Source organism: Gopherus flavomarginatus, chromosome 1 (genome assembly GCF_025201925.1).
Source record: "Gopherus flavomarginatus isolate rGopFla2 chromosome 1, rGopFla2.mat.asm, whole genome shotgun sequence".
NCBI lineage: Eukaryota > Metazoa > Chordata > Testudines > Testudinidae > Gopherus > Gopherus flavomarginatus.
The window spans coordinates 99,156,977-99,173,946 of NC_066617.1; the positions used below are offsets into that span (position 1 = coordinate 99,156,977).

Genomic DNA, 16,970 nt, shown 5'->3' on the forward strand with positions numbered 1-16,970 from the left:
TTTTAATCCAGTTCCCAGCTGGCTAAACTGTGTCTAGAGTGGATGGATGGGATGCGGGGTGGGGGGATAGGATCCCCCTCCCATTGGCATTTCCAGCAGAAAAGTGGTTTGCTCTGGGTTTGGGGGCGGTTTGTGCTAATTACTCTTGTATTCTTGTACATTTTGTTCTTTCTGCTGCTCTTGAGTATTGTATCGATGCCAGAAATGGGGAGTTAAAGAAAAATATTAACCCCAATAAATTGTTACATTCCAAAGCCTGTTGCCTGCCTTGTGTGTATGTGACTCACTGTGATTTTCAGAGGTGAGTGGTGATGTTTTAATCTGCCAAGGGAAGCAGTGTTCACCCCATCACAAAGTTACTTACAACTAGCTTGGCCAAAGCACCGGAGAATATACTGCAGATAACAGTGAGGAGTGTTGGAAAATGGACTAGAGGTCTTAACAGGTCTTTTGTGCTTTAATTTTTAAGTAATTGGGGACAGACTAGCTGAGCTGTTAACTTGACTCTTTAGGTAGTTTCCACATTTAAAAACAAAACAGCAGCAAATACAAACGAAGAACAAAGATAGAGCCAAGCCTCTGCCCAAAAACACAAGAAACTGGACTGCTGCTCTCAGAGGCAGGGGACATGGACAGACACACTGATGTTCTCCTCTGGAGCCATCCATTCACCTGGAATCCCAGTATGACTGTGGCAACAAGTGACATGCTAACTACCTGGACAAACCAGACGGCTGTTCTTGATACTGGTTCATACATAGTTCTTGGACTTCAAAATCTATTGTAACTAGAAGAAGAGGAGTTGGAAGCCTCGTGCCCTTTTTCTACTAAAAGCAAAACAACAATCCCAGCATTATGATGTGGAAATGCCCAACTCCTGCCTCCTATTTAAAATGCTTAATGAGAGCTATATTGAAAACCCATCTGGATGTGGGGCAAGGCAAGTCTATTATCATGTTTCCCCTCCCTTTGTCTTCAGTGCTTGCTGCAATTTGGCCTAGAAGAGCCTGTGAGCACCAGATCTGACCACTAAGGCCTGGTCTACATTACATGGTTGGGTCAGCACAAGGCAGCTTACATCAACTTAGTTGTGGATGTGTCTACACTTTTAAATTTTGTTCCTGCTGATATAAATGCCCCGGTACAGCAACTTAACACCACCACCTCCCTGAGTAGTGGATAGTCAAGGTTGATGTAATTAGGTTGACGCAGTGTCAGTGTAGATACTGTGTTACTTATGTCAACTGTTACTGGCCTCCAGGAACTAGCCCACAATACCCCACAGTGATCACTCTTGTCACCGTTGTGAACTCTGCTTCCCAGGGGCTAGGTGGACAGGAAACTGTTCCTCCTTTTTAAAGCCCCACAAATTTTTGAAATTCCTTTTCTTGGTTGCCCGGCTTGGCAAACACCTAGCAACATTCCATTGTTATGTGCAACTGCCCATAGACAGGAGAAAGGTTTTGTACTTCCTGGGTTTGTGGGAAGAAGAGGCAGTGCAGGCACAGCTCCAATCCAGCTGTGGAAATGTTGACATCTATGAGCAGATTGCTTGGGGCATGCAGGAGAAGGGCTAGAAGAGGGACCAGCAGCAATGCCGCATGAAAGCCATGGAGCTGTGGCAGGCGTAGCAGAAGGCAAGAGAGGCCATCAATCTGGTGCGGAGGTGCATCCTTGGGAGAGACCCCACACCCGAGAGCCCTGTGAATACTTTGGAGGACCCAGGTCACAGGCCCCTGCTATGAACAGCGAAGAGGAGTATGGGGGACAAGCAACCAGGGGATCCAGCTGCACAGTGAGCCAGGATATGTTTTTGACTCCAGCATAGTCCAGCCAGTTCTGACAGTCAAAGAGTGAGCCTGGTGCAGGGGCAGGAACCTCTGGTAAGGATGCAGTTTGTTTTGAAATTACAGAGATGGAACCCCCAAACTAGCAGGACACATCTGTTGATTTACTCTTTTATTTATGCTCAAAGAGATAATGAAACAACCAAGAGACGTAGAGTTGCTATCCACTTCTCATCCCCCTCTAGAATTAGGCAGAAGGGACCATGCAGAGCAGTTTGTTTATACTCTTCAGGATGTCTCGTGAATCCTCCACGGAGCTTGTGATGAAACTCTGATGGAGGCACTCTGCAATCCTCTGCCAAAGGTTTCTGCGGAGCGCTGCCTTATTTCTTCCGCCACCGTAGAACACTTCCACACCACTCAGTGATAACTGCAACAGGCACCATTGCAGTACCTAGGCTAGTAGCATATATGCCCAGGTGGCATCAGGATGCCAGCAGTAGCTATTCTCTCTGCTTCTTTTACCCTCAGGAGTGAGATACTTGCTAAAATCACCCCTGCCAGTGGACAACAGTGCCACTATTCAGTTCTATTACCCTATACAACTATATTAATAACTGTGAGCTATCCACCTTCATTTCCCCAATCATCCCCACAGGCCATATTCTCACTGGTGCTGTAACTGACGCAATGTTGTATCAAGCCCAAGGAGAAGTGAGAATGCAGTGTTCACAACTTTTGGGGATCAAGGGGAGTGAGTCTAGTATCCTAAGGTTTGATTTCTGTTGTGAATACACTGACGATGGCACCCCTGTGTGTTTGCAGCTGCTGTTGTTGTGGCCTTTACGGTCTCCCCCTCCACACCCACAGAACGCCTGAGCCAGATAAGGAGGAGAAAGAAGAGGACTCAGGATCATATGTTCTAGGAGATGTAAGTCTATGCTGCATCGGAGGATGACCCTTGCAAACAGCTTGGGGAAGGAAGGAGTGGAGAGGAGAGGGAGATGCACCAGAGCATAATGGTGCTTCTGAGGCAGCAAATGGACCTGCAGGTCTACCAGAGTCTGCAGGATCTAAGAATCCCAAGCTTACCTCCCTCTGCAGCCCATAAACAACTCAATGTTGAGACCTCCTTACACCGCCCCTCTACATTCCACATGGCATCAAGGACCACTGCACTGCCCCTACCTATCCAATCCGGGGGACGTTAAAGACAATCACAGCTGCACATTCACTGACCTGTGAAAGACACGGTTGGTGTGTGCGCACCTGAAATATAAAATGACGGTTCTTTCCCCTTTGTAAATTGTTCCTTTAATTTATCAAGTTTTATAAAGTTCTAAATGTTTAATACTTTGCCTGGTTCATGTTACAGAATAAAATTCTATTTTTTGAAACATAATTCATCTTTATTTGTTCACAACATATGCGGGCTGGTGCTGAGCTTGTCTGACACTCACCAGTTTCCTGTCTCAGAACCCACATCATTCTCAGACAGTATTACAAGGTGCATTGGCAGTGTTGTATTACAAGATTCATACTGGGCTGCAAAAGAGCAAGGCCAGCTAGAGCACACTACTCTGGCAACTCATAAAATGGTCTTTCAAAGCTTCCCTGGGCCATACAGCTCCATGCTGAGCTCTTCTTATAGTCTTTGTATCTGGCTGTTCATATTCAGCAGATAGCCATTCACTTGCCCTCCAGCCTGGTGGAAACTTTTCCCCTTCGCTTCACAGATATTATGCAGCACACAGCTGGCAGCTATAATCTTTGGGATTTTTTTCATTGAGGTCCAGTCTCATAAATAGACAATGCCAGCAACCCTTCAGATGACCAAAGGCACTTCAACTGTTCTGCACCTTCCGAGCCTATAGTGCAAACGGTCCTTGGTGCTGTTGAGGTACCTGGTGTACAGCCTTATGAGCCATGGGAGCAAGGGGTAGACTGGGTCTCCCAGGATCTCTATAGTATTTCAACATTCCTGATTATAATCCACCAGTTGGAAAAGAGAGTCCCTGATTGTAGCTTTCTGAACAGTCTTGTGTTTTTAAAGATATGTGCATCATGCACCTGCACGTTCCCTGACCAGCCCCCAGTGATACCAAGAAAACATCTCTAGTGATCCACCAGTGCTTGCATTACCATAGAAAAATAGCCCTCTCTCTCAATGTACTCTGTGGTTGGTGCTAAAATAGAGATATGTGTGCCATCTGTTGCCCCACCATAGTTCAGGAAGCCCATTGCTGCAAAACCATTCACTGTGTAGTAGGAGGCAATTAATGGCCCTGCACACTTGCATGACATCTGCCCCTGTGATGGATTTCCTGACTGACCTATAGCAATTGTTATTGCAACTTAACACAGTCCAATCACCACTTGCTTCTCAACTGACAGCATGGCTCTCTTTCTGGTGTCTCTGTGCTGGAAGATTGGGATGAGGTTGGCACACAGATCTAGGAATGTGACCTTGCACATCCAAAAGTTCCGCAACCACTGCTTGTCAATGTGATCCCATCTGTCAATGCTTGTTTTTTGGGCCCAGAACCATCACTTCACCATCTGTAGCTGCTCTGTGAATGCTGCCAACAACCTTGAATGGTTTCTTTCTATGTCCCACAGTCATCATGTTTCCCGCAGACCCTCTGGCAGCTCTGCAAATACTGCAGGATCAGGTGCCCTATGCTCACAACACTCATGACAATAGTGCAGAGCTGTGCAGGCTCCATGCTTCTGTCAGAGATGGTGGCCAGTGAGGAGGGGGACACAGGTTTGTGAAGATTTTGAAAAGAGGTGTGAAATATTACGAGATGGAGAACACTGCCTTATGGGAAGTTGAACCCATGCTCCCAGTCACCCCGGCATGATTCATTTTGGCCCCATGAGGCATTGCAAAACTTCCCAAATACCCTGCCTTGGATGGCGATGAGTTGCACAGTAGGGTACCTACCCATGGTGCACTGCACTCTGCTTGTGCATGTGCACAGTGCTCCTTGTATGGATGCAATGTAATAACTGCAGCAGCTGTATGCCAACGTAATTTAGGTAGACATAATTTTGTAGTGCAGACATGCCCTTAGTCTGTGTCTTTTCAAAGATTACCTTGCACAACCAGATGTAAGAGGATAGATCCTGGTTCGGCAAATCATCCTGGATGACTAGATGCAAGATTTATGTCATAGAGCTGCTTGCCAGCCATCTAGATTTTGTAGCACCACTCGAGTGAGATAACGCTGGGAGATGTCAGCTTGCATAGCAGGTGGTAGCTTTGGTGGTACTGATAATAGCATTGCCTCTTTCAGTTTCCCAGTTGTGGAGGCAGAGTTTGATCCATGTCCCAGGCTTCATCCTTGCTCTTGGACGTAGGTATCAGTCCTGCTTGAGGTTACAAAACAAAAACACTAGAGGGACTCAAGGGAGAGTAACACCCTCTGGCTGGTTGTTGCCTGGTGCCACAGCTCAGCCAATCCTCTTCAAAGTGGACTTGCTCCATCCCCTTGGAGGGGTACTTGAATCAGTATTCCTGACTTGGGCTCTCTGTGCCTTGGTGGAATTTAAGTACTGATTGCTACCCAGGAGTAACACTTACTTTGGGAATTAAGTGTTATGTAATCTAACACTCCATCTACACTACACCCTACTTTCAGCAGGGTGTACTGTGCAGGCAACACCACAGTAAAAAGCACATTGTTCACGCAAGGAAAGGCTCTGGCAGGGGAAAATCTGGGCCTTTTCCTTCAGTGCCGCCTCTGCTAGAGCTTTCCCTGCTACTGGAACCTTTCCCTGTTGCCGGAGTCTCTTCCTGAGGAGGTGAAGGACTCCAATAGTGGAAGGCAGCAGGACATTATGCTGCTAAAAATAGCAGTGCAGATGGGAGGAACTGCTTGGCCAGTAGAGAAAGTGTAGAGTATGTACTCCGGGTATGTATCTATGCCCTTCAGGTATGTCTTTACTTAATCCATGCCTTACTGTCTATGCTGCTAGTGCTGTGTATACCTGTGCTGGGGGGCTGTGTGTGTATGCACAATATCTGCCACCAAAAGAATCTTGCGGTGTAGACACTCCCTATTTGCTATAAGCTAGGGGTTCTCAAACTGGTGGAGTCAGGACCCCTCAGAGGTGGGGCGGGGGGCGAGGTGTGGTGTGTCCTTAAGGGAAGGGGTGGAGTGGGGGTGGTGTATGGGGCAGAGCCAGGGGTCGAGCACCTCCCCAGCACAATGGAAAGTCGGTGTCTGTGGTTAGCAGAGAAATAATGTCTGCTAATTCTGCATAAGTCTTGTAGTGTTCTTTCATAGGTTCCTCAGGGTTTTTCCTAAATGGATTTGGGGAGTTCTGTCATGCATCTGGAATAGCCCTCTGACAGCACCCAGAAAGATCAGAGCTGCAGGATCATGCCCAAGGTTTCTCTTTTATAGTTGAAACAGGTTGACAAGCTGACAGTCATCCTCACCATATGGGCTTTGATGAAAAGCAAATGCCCACAGGCTGTGATCCTTATCCAATGAGCCATTCAAAGATAATCCACTTAGCAATAGCCATTCAAACTACAAAGATGGTTTGCAAGTGGTCCACAATGTAGATTCACAAGTTTCAAAGAGAGATAAAAAGAACAAAATTTCTACTTCACTAGTTTCATCTAAATGCCAACACATCCTTTTTGATCTAGAAACAATTGAGTACAGTAATGTAGCATTACAAGACATGAAAAGGATTTAGTAACTACAAGCTAATTTGGTTACATCGATACACTTCTAACAAGATGTAGGTAAATACAGACAAATACAATTAGCATTTACTCTTGATTATCAACGCAAGTGAATGGGCCTATGTTTACTAGCCCATTTGAGATCCCTTTGTTACTTATACACAATAAGACAATTGGCCTGACTATATTGCAATGTCTCCTGAGATGCTTTTAAGGTTCATACATAGGTTATTTGGTCTGCTGTTTTCAACCTGAACTGGTTTGCCAACATCACAGCCCCAACGCAAAATTGATGCAGAAAGGGGTGTCCCAGACACTGCTGGGTGCATCTTCCCCATTCTTGACAATGCATCTGCACTACATTTTTGTTCCCTTTAATATGAATTATGTTCCAGCGAATCAACCGGGAATTGGTTCCCTTAGCTCTATGCAGCCATATGAGAGGTGCGTGATCTCTTAATATGGTGAACCTTCTGTTGTACAAATATAAGGGTATAAGTTGCTTAACAGCCCACACAGTTGCATAGCATTCTTTATCTATTGTTGCGTAATTTTGCTCAGCTGATGTTAGCTTTTTGCTTAAGTATGCTGTAATGATGCTGGCTTTGGTGGGACACTTCTGAGAGTGCCAATTCAGGACAAATTGCTTAGAGCAGGGCAGTTACAGCCCAAAGCTGGGGTTCTTTTAATTACTAAGGCACATCAAACCAGCCAAACAGAGAGGACTTCAGTTTCACCCCACTGACTAACTAGAAGTCATACAAGCAATTCCCTCAGCTACTCCAATTCCCTTGTATCACCACCAGCACCACTCCTTATGGGGATGAAAGGTTATGAAAACTAATACCCCAGTAAAAGAAAAAAAGGTTCTCCTGATCCCAAAGGACCAAGCCTCTGACCCAGGTCAATATACAAATCAGGTCTTACCTACAAATCATGCTGTTGCCAATCCTTTAGAATCTAGAATCTAAAGGTTTATTCATAAAAGGAAAAAAGATATAGATGAGAGTAAGAATTGGTTAAATGGAATCAATTACATACAGTAATGGCAACGTTCTTGTTTTGAGCTTGTAGCAGTGATGGAATAAGCTGCAGGTTCAAATCAAGTCTCTGGAGTACATCCACAGCTGGGATGGGTCATTCAGTCCTTTGTTCAGAGCTTCAGTTTGTAGCAAAGTCCCTCCAGAGGCAAGAAGCAGGATTGAAGACAAGATGGAGATGAGACAGCTGCCTTTTATATTCTCCAGGTTTAAGAACACCTCTTTTTTCTTACTGTGGAAAATTATAGCAAAATAGAGTTTGGATCACATGGGCAAGTCACTTGTCCATGCATGACTTAGTTCTTTACAGGCAGCAGCCATTGCTCACATGCTATCTTGAACGTCCCCCCAGGTAGACTTCTTATGTGGATTGGAGTCTTCCAAGATCCATTGTCCATTAAGTGTTTTTGACTGGGCACTTAACTTGCAAATTCCTTTCTCAAGAAGCTGACCAAATACTTTACTAAGGGTTTGGCTACACTTGCAGGTGTGCAGCGCTGGGAGTTAAAGCTGTCTTCGTACAGCTGTGTAGGGAAAGCGCTGCAGTGTGGCCACATTTGCAGCCATGTTGGGAGTGGTGCATTGTAGGCAGCTATCCCACAGAGCACCTCTTCCCATTCTGGGGCCGTGGGTTGTGGGAAGGCGGCGGAGGGTGCTGGTCATTCTGCTTCCTGTCCCAATGCCCTGTGATGCATTGCTTCACATCCCAGCAATCACGGTTTTTCTGTCCACGTTTGGCGCCATCTTGACTCTCTCAATGGTTTCTGTGCAGCGTGATTTCTGTGGGAAATGGAGCCTGAACTGCTGAGGAATATGCTGACAAGTCTCGCCAGCACATCACGTTTGGCAGTTGAGCTATTCCTTAAGATCCAAAGTGATGAGGAGTCCGACGATGATAGCTAGTCGCGTGATGCGTATGACACGAAATTGCTTGTGGCATTCACGGAAATCCTAAGCACCGTGGAACACCGCTTTTGGGCTCAGGAAACAAGCACTGAGTGGTGGGATCACATCGTCATGGAAGTCTGGGATGACAAGCAGCGGCAGCAGAACTTTCGGATGAGAAAAGCCACATTCATGGGACTGTGCTGAGCTCGCCCTCACCCTGCTGCGCAAGTACATGAGATTGAGAGCTGCCCTGCTGGTGGAGAAGTGGGTGGCTATTGTAATCTGGAAGCTGGCAACTCCAGACAGCTACCGATCAATCAAGAACCAGTTTGGAGTGGGAAAGTTGACCGTTGGAATCATGTTGATGCAAGTTTGCAGGGCCATTAATCACATCCTGCTAAGAAGAACCGTGACTCTGGGGAACGTGCAGGACATTGTGGATGGATTTGCACAAATGGGTTTCCCTAACTGTGGAGGCGTGATAGATGGGACACATATTCCTATTCTGGCACCACCCCACCTAGCAGCCAAGTATGTTAATCGGAAGGGGTATTTCTCCATGGTTCTCCTGGCACTTGTGGATCACCGTGGGCGTTTCATTGACATTAAGACAGGCTGGCCTGGAAAGGTGCATGATGCACGCATCTTTCGGAACACTGGCCTGTTGAGGAAGCTGCAGGCCAGGACTCTTTTCCCAGACTGGATGATCACAGTAGGGGACGTCGAAATGCCTATTCTGATCCTTGGAGACCCCGCTTACCCGTTAATGCCATGGCTTATGAAACCGTATACAGGGAACTTTGACAGGAGCAAGGACCGGTTCAACTACAGGCTGAGCCGGTGCTGAATGACTGTGGAGTGTGCTTTTGGCCGTTTAAAGGGGTGCTGGCGATCTCTGTATGGGAAGCTAGACTTGGGGGAAAGCAGCATCCCCGCGGTTATATCCGTGTGCTGTACCCTCCATAATATTTGTAAAGGGAAGGGTGAAACATTCAGTCAGGCATGGACCTCCAAGATTCAACGCCTGGAGGCTGAATTTGCACAGCCAGAGAGCAGGGCTACTAGAGAGGCCCAGCACAGGGCTGCAAGGATTAGGGATGCTTTGAGGGAGGAATTTGAGGCTGAAAACCAACAGTAGTGTTTGGTGCCTTGCACAGGAGTGAAGTGCAGTGGTTACAATGTTAGTAGGAATCTGTGTTTCCTAAGCTGATTTGCAGTGCCTGTTTCTTTCCTGGGCTAAAGTATCTTTGACTTTCTGCAATAATAAAGACTGTTTTCAAAGCCAAGAATTCATTTATTGAAAAGAAAATATCTTTATTGACAGACACACAACTTTTTGGGAACCTAAAAGGGCAGGGGGGTGGAGTGGGGAACTGTACAGTCACAGGTTTGAATATGTCCTGTCTGGAGTGCTGTGCAATGACTGCTGCACTTCAGGATGGCTATACCGCATGGTGATGGGGGTTGAGTGCAGAGGGTAAGGGTCGTAGTTCTCAGGGCTGGTTGGTGAACGTACAGGTGTTGGAGGCAGCTGGTGGTGGTAAGGACCTGGATGATGGGGAAGGGAGGTTTGAGCTGACATTGGGGCACAAGGGAAAGAGCTTTGGGACGGGGGGGAGGAGCGGGTGCGGTAGAGCTCTGCCTGCATGGCTACGAGCGCCCAGATAGAGTCGACTTGGCACGCCAGGATGCTTATCAGCTGCTTTGTGCTTTTCTTCCTGGCCGCTGCATTTTTCTGGTGGATCCTGCTTTCCCCTTCCCTCTAATCCTGCACTTTTTGATTCCCTGTGACAGAGTGCTTAAGGACTGTAACAGTCTTCACAATAGCATAATTTTCCCATCCCAAAGAGAGTGCACATAACCCACGGAAGCCCCGAAATGGTGAGTAAGGGGGACTGATTGCTTCAAGGCTCTACTGTCCTCGGGGTTTCTGTGCGTTGGGCAAAGCAAACAGCTGCAGGGGGCACCTACATTGAACACTATCCCAATATTTTGCACAGGAGTTGATCCTGGAAGATAGCTTGCTGCTGCGGGTCACCCGGGAATCACGGGAGGGTCTTCTACAGCAATGCGGATTCCACCCTGGCCCCTGTGCAGCTTGTCTGTGTGCAGCAATGGTGCCCCCACCTCTCGTGGCACAGTGGCGCGGACGCGTTAGCCTGACTGGGAGAAGGACCACAGTGGCTCTCCCAATAAACTTGCGCAAGCGCATTGCCCACGCTCTGGCTGAAACTTTTGAAGAGATTACTGAGGCTGATTACCGCGACGTGATAGACCACATCAATGCGCTATTCTGCATCTAAGCATGCATGTATGCAGCCCTCACGCTCCCTCCTCTCCCGAAAAATTTCCATCATGAAAATAAAAGCTACTTACCAGGAACTCACTCTTCTGTTTGTCCTCCACCAAGTACCGGCTGCTGCGACTGGCTACCTTCCTTCTGGCTTGAGAATAGCTCCTGGCTGCATGCCTCCAGGGACTCCAGGGTGTCTCCCCGCACCCCAGTACCCTCACTCTCGCTTTCCTCCTTCTCTCCTCGTTCTGAAGTGTCCATCATGGTCCTCGGATTGGTGGTGGGGTCAACCCCAAGTATCGCGTCCAGTTTTTTGTAAAAACGGCAGGTCGTGATGGCAGCACCGGAGCGGTGGTTTCCCTCGTGGGCTTTGCAATAGGCAGCTCCTTCACTTTAACTCTGCACTGCAGCGTGTCCTGGTCATGGCCCCTTTCCAGCATGGCCCTTGATATTTGCCCATAGGTATCGTAATTCCTACGGCTGGAGTGCAGCTGGGACTACACAGCTTTCTCCCCCCAAACACTGAAGAGGTCCAGCAACTCGCCATTGCTCCATGCTGGGTCTCGTTTGCCACGTGGAGCCACGGTCACCTGGAAAGATTCACTGATTGCACACCTGGCTGAGCAAACAGGAAGGGGATTTTTAAAATTCCTGGGGCATTTAAAGGGCGGGTCACCTGAGGCCAGGGCAGTAGAGTTCGAACTGATGAGCAGAGTAGCTGAACAGGCTGTCATAAACAGATAGCTAAGGGTTAATGTCTCTTTCACCTGGAAAGGAGTAACCTGAAACACCTGACCAGAGGACCAATCAGGAAACAAGACTTTTTCAAATCTGGGTGGAGGGAAGTTTTGGGTGTGAGTTCTTTGTTTTTGTCTTGTGTCTGTCCCTCTCGGCTATGGGAAGGATTTTTCTGTCTCCTGCTTTCTAATCTTCTGTTTCCAAGTTGTGAGTACAAAGATCATAAAACAATAGGGGTTATTGGTTTTTTTTTCTTTTGTATTTACATGTGTGTAGTTGCTGGAGTGTTTTGAATTGTGTTCTTTTGAATAAGGCTGTTTATTCATATTTCTTTTAAGCAATTGACCCTGTATTTGTCACCTTAATACAGAGAGACCATTTTTATGTATTTTTCTTTCTTTTTATATAAAGCGTTCTTTTTAAGACCTGTTGGAGTTTTTCTTTAGTGGGGAACTCCAGGGAATTGAGTCTGTAGCTCATCAGGGAATTGGTGGGAGGAAGAAGTCAGGGGGAAATCTGTGTGTGTTAGATTTACTAGCCTGACTTTGCATTCCCTCTGGGTGAAGTGGGGGGTGGTGGAAGAGAGATTAGCTATATCGGTACTTGTGTTTTCCAGGACTGGAAACAGGGAGGGTGGAATCCCTCTGTTTAGATTCACGGAGCTTGCTTCTGTGTATCTCTCCAGGAACCCAGGGAGGGAACACCTGGGAAGGAGGAGGGGGAAGGGAAATGGTTTATTCCCCTTCATTGTGAGACTTAAGGAATTTGGGTCTTGGGGTCCCCAGGGAAGGTTTTTGGGGGGACCAGAGTGCCCCAAAACACTCTAATTTTTTGGGTGGTGGTAGCTTTACCAGGTCCAAGCTGGTAACTAAGCTTGGAGGTTTTCATGCTAACACCCATATTTTGGACGCTAAGGTCAAAATCTGGGAATATGTTATGACACAGGCTTTCTGGGATACCTCCGAATACCTCTGGAGGCCAATAACAGCGCTTTTGGTGGCCACACTGGCGGAGCACTGCTGCATCAGCAGCGCTATAGTCGTTATTCCCCAGGCCAAGGTGGAGTACAACCAGCGCTGTAGCCAGGGAGATACAGCGCTGTATGTGCCTTGCAAGTGTGGACGGTGAGTGAGTTGCAGTGCTGTAAAGCCACTACCAGCACTGCAACTCTCCAGTGTAGCCAAGCCCTAAGGCTTCTTGGAATCAAAACACATTGAGATACAAGTACATAGCCAATATTCATAACTTTAAATACAAAAATGGTACACAAATACAGATAGCATAATCAGAACCAGCAAATCATAACCTTTCCATAGACACCTTATATGACAAAATTTGTACAATATTTGCTGCAAATATATAACAGTGGTTGCATCAACAATCTATACGGTTACAGATTCTGTCAATAACATCACATATGCAATGAGGCGTTTCTTACCATCCTCCCCTTCTTATATGAGCACTGCCCCAAATCCAGTACTGGAAGCATCCAAGCTCTGAAGGAATGGTTTCTCAAAATCAGGGCTGGCTAGGACAGATTCTGTAGATAAAGCTTCATTTATGCTCTGGAAGCCCTGTTCACAGTCCTCTGTCCACATCACCTTGTCTGGTTTTCCTTACTTTGTAAGGTCTGTTGTGGGAGCAACAATGTCCCTGAACCCCTTTACAAACCTCCTGTAGTAGCTGGCCAGACCAATAAAGGATTGGACCTGCTTCTTTGTTTTAGGGGCAGGCCAGCTTTTAATGGCTTCTGCTTCCAAGAGTTTGGGGCGAACCAGCCCACTGCCCACTCTGTGTCTCTGGTTTGATACCTCTGAGGCTCCCATTTTGCATTTAGAAACTTTAACAGTCACATTGTCTTCCCTGAGCTTTTGTAACAGTCCCCATGTGATTTATGTGATCTCGCCAAGAGCTGCTGAAAATGGCTAGATCATCTAGGTAAGCCCTTACAAAAGATTCCAATCCCTGTAGGACTTCACTTATGAGCCAGGCCATCACAGGCCATTGGGCATATTTACTGCTAATAGTCAAAGATGAATTAATTGCCAAAATTAGGCTATCCCATCATACCATCCCCTCCATAAACTTATCAACTTATCATGAATGTGGCTCCTGAATTCCACAATCCAACCAGTAAAAACTTTGAATTCATATAGACCAGATTCCACTATGAAAGCAGATTTTTCTCGAGTATCAGCATTTAAGAGAATTTGCCAGTACCCTTGAGTTAAATCCAGTGTGCTTATGAATTTTGCTTCTCCAAGTATATCTAGCAGATCCTCTATTCTGGACATGGGGTAAAAATCAAGTTGAGTGATAGCATTCAGCTTCCTATAATCCACACAAAACCTCAAGGTTTTGTCTTTTTGGGGTACCATCACAATAGGAGATGCCCCTGGGCATTTGGACCTAGTAACTATTCTCATTGCTAACATGCTCTCCACCTCTTCCTGAATCTGTTTCTGCATTTCTCCCTTGGCTCAGTAAACCCTGCTAGGAGCTGGGTGGGGACCTGTGGTTTGAATGGAGTGCATCTTCTTGCTAGTTAACCATGGCCAATTTGAGTATGTCTGCCTATGATGTTTCAACAGAGCTAATATTTCCTCCTTTTGAACTGGAGTTAAAACCTCCTCCAACTCAATACTTTCAAGCTGTGTCTCCTCTTTGCTCTCTGTAACCATATCAATTAAAGAGACAGACAAAGCAGACGAAGTCTCTTCCTCTGCTCAGCAAATCATATTCACAACTCTATCTACTGACATACGCTGTTTGCACAACTCCTCTGCCAATGGGGCTTCCTCACATTATAGGTAACATCATTAACTCTTTCCACTACCTCCTAGGGGCCATTTCAAATATCTTGCATTTTATTCTTTCTCATGCAATCTAGCACAGGCAATATATCTCCAGTTTCAAACACCCTTTCCTAAGTATGCCTATCATACCAAGCCTTCTGAACTTGCTGGCTTTTCCTAAGATTCCGCTGAACCAAATCCATCATGGCTTGTAAATTCTGTTTAAACTGAGACATACTCCACCACTGGCTGCTCTGTCTCCTCAGGATTGCCTTCCCAAGAATCAGGAATCATATCAAGGCATCCCCTGACCTGCCTTCCATGCAGTAGCTCAAAGGGAGCGAACCCTGTAGATTCTTGGGATACACTCCTGTGCACATACAGGAAATATGGAAGCAAAATGTCCCAGTCATTCTGGGGCCTACTCACATACATTTTCAGCATAACTTTCAATGTTCCATTGACTCTTTCCACCAGACTATTGGTCTCTGGGTGGTAAGGAGCCATAGGCACCGACTCCGTGGGTCCTCTAGGGCTGGAGCATGCCTGGTGAAAAATTTGTGGGTGCTCTGCACCCACCAGCAGCCAAGCTCACTCCACCCCCCACCTCGCCTCCTCCCCTTCCAAGGGCACTGCATCCCTGCTCCTCCCCCTCCCTCCCAGCACTTCCCCCCCACCCCCGCCTAACAGCTGTTTAGCGGCGCTTAGGACTTTATGGGAGGGAGGGAGAGGAGCGGGGACATGGCATGCTCAGGGGAGGAGGCGGAGAAGAGATGGGGCAGGGATGGGCACTTTGAGAAAGGGGTGGAATAGGGGGGCAAGGGCGGGGCCAGGGGCGGGGAGCGGTTGAGCACCGACTGGGCAGAAGGGAAGTCGGCACCTATGTAAGGAGCAGCTTTTCTGTGTTTAACTTCACACATCTCCCATAACTGCTTAAAAACAACAGACATAAATTTTGTCAGACTGTGGTGCAAATTTTATCTTGGAAAATGCATTCTGCTAAAAATAGTAAGCTGTGCTGTAGCCACTGTCTTTGCCTCAATATTAGACAATGCTGCAGCCTCAGGGTTATCTGGTAGCAAAATCTACCAAGATAAGAATATCTCTCTTTCCATTATGGGAAGATTTAGAGAGTGGTTCCACAATATCCATAGACACTTTTGCACATGCCTCCCTGATAATGGGAAACAGCTGCAGGGGTAACTTACTAGGTTCCTTTGCATTTCTAACGTGAATCACAGCTTCTGCAATAATCCCTTACTGTTTCAAAAAGATAAGGCCAGTAGAAATTTTGCTTTAGCCTGTCACGCGTTCTGTCCACTCCCAGGTGCCCTGCAAATGGACCATCATGAGCTAACTTTTCTATATCTCTCTGGTATCACAAGCTGTTTGCAAATACTACCACAAGGATGCTTTTTCCCTGGAGAGATTTACTATAACAAATCATCTTGTATGAAAAATCTGCCTTTCTCTTCCCCAGCTGGGGCTTGATTCTGAGCATCAATTCTGGCCCTCTCTAAAGAAACGTCATTTTTCTGCACCATAATAAACTCCTTCTGTATTCCATTCAAGTTCAGAGCCATCTCTGACACATCAGACAAATTCTCAGTCGGCACAAGCTGAGACACATTCTCTGCCTGTTCACAGTTTCCCTCACTGACATCACGCAGAGTATCTGCATCAGAGTCATACTTTCCCTGTGACCTGGTCACGATGTTAACCTGATTAAACATAGTTGAAAGATCATTACCAATCAAGATATCAGCAGGTAACAACTCTCTAATATGAACCAACATATCACCTTCAAAACTTTCCCTAGATTCTGGCCAAAGGCACTTTTACAGAAACCTCAGAGAGAGACAATACGTTCACACTCTTATCTTGCAACAAAGCAGTTCCTCTCTGACCAATTCCCCTTTAACTAAAGAAATATCAGATGCAGTGTCTCACTATCCTGTACACATAATTCCACTGACCTTTGCGCACTTTATGAATTCCTCATTACCCCTCCACATCTCAGTCCTAATATAATTTGAGGCTATTTTCCCCTTCCACTACCTCATTTGGAATTAAAGTGCGAGCATTAACACCTGCAAGGTTGGTGTTTGTACTCAAAGTGGCAGTGTTGGTGCTTATATGGTTAGCCTCTGTATTCAGAGTAACAGCATTGGAATTCATTATGGGTGCAGATTGTGGGGTGTTTTTAAGGTTTGGACAATTCGGTTTTATATGACCAGGGGTCCCACATTGGTGTCAGATAACCTGTTTCCCCTTAGGGTGAGAGGTTTTATGTTCTGGATTCCCAGTAGTCTTTCTAATAAAGTTGGAGTTCTTCTTTGAGTGATTGCTCATGTGTATTCCACAATAGGTGTCTGTGCTCGCCACGTGCACCAGTGCCGGAAGTTTTTCTCCTATCAGTACCTGTAGGGGAGTGCCCCAACAACCCCTGGAGTGGCACCTCCATGGCACAGTAGAAGGGACGCTGCGCACTCCCCCCACTCTCAGTTCCTTCTTGCCACCAGTGAAGGTGCTTTGGAACTGCTCTGCTCCAGCTTCGCTGTAGCTCGTCTCCGAAACTGCTTGTTTGTTCAGTGTATGGTGCCTGTAGTTAGTTAGTTGTTTAGTTAGTTTAGTTTAGCTAGAGCACCCGGGCCGGGGCATGCCCCAGGTTTTAAGTCGTGCAGCACTTGTAGGCGATCTGTGCCACTGAGTGATCCGCATGCAGAC

General features: G+C 46.6%; 1 protein-coding gene across 5 annotated transcripts in view; it reads left to right on the forward strand.

Annotated features, from left to right (window-relative positions):
• Positions 1–16,970, forward strand: part of CBX6 (chromobox 6) — a 69,977-nt gene that overhangs the window by 21,946 nt on the left and 31,061 nt on the right. Inside the window, exon 6 of one of the 5 annotated variants that reach the window (XM_050917434.1) lies at positions 10,418–10,550. The exons of 3 other annotated variants lie outside the window; for them this stretch is intronic. In XM_050917434.1, coding sequence (XP_050773391.1) covers positions 10,418–10,424 — 7 coding nt within the window. In that variant the 3' untranslated portion in view covers positions 10,425–10,550. Of the gene's footprint in view, positions 1–512; positions 3,190–10,417; positions 10,551–16,970 lie in introns of those variants that run through there. One more of the 5 variants, XM_050917442.1, reaches the window with a different exon arrangement.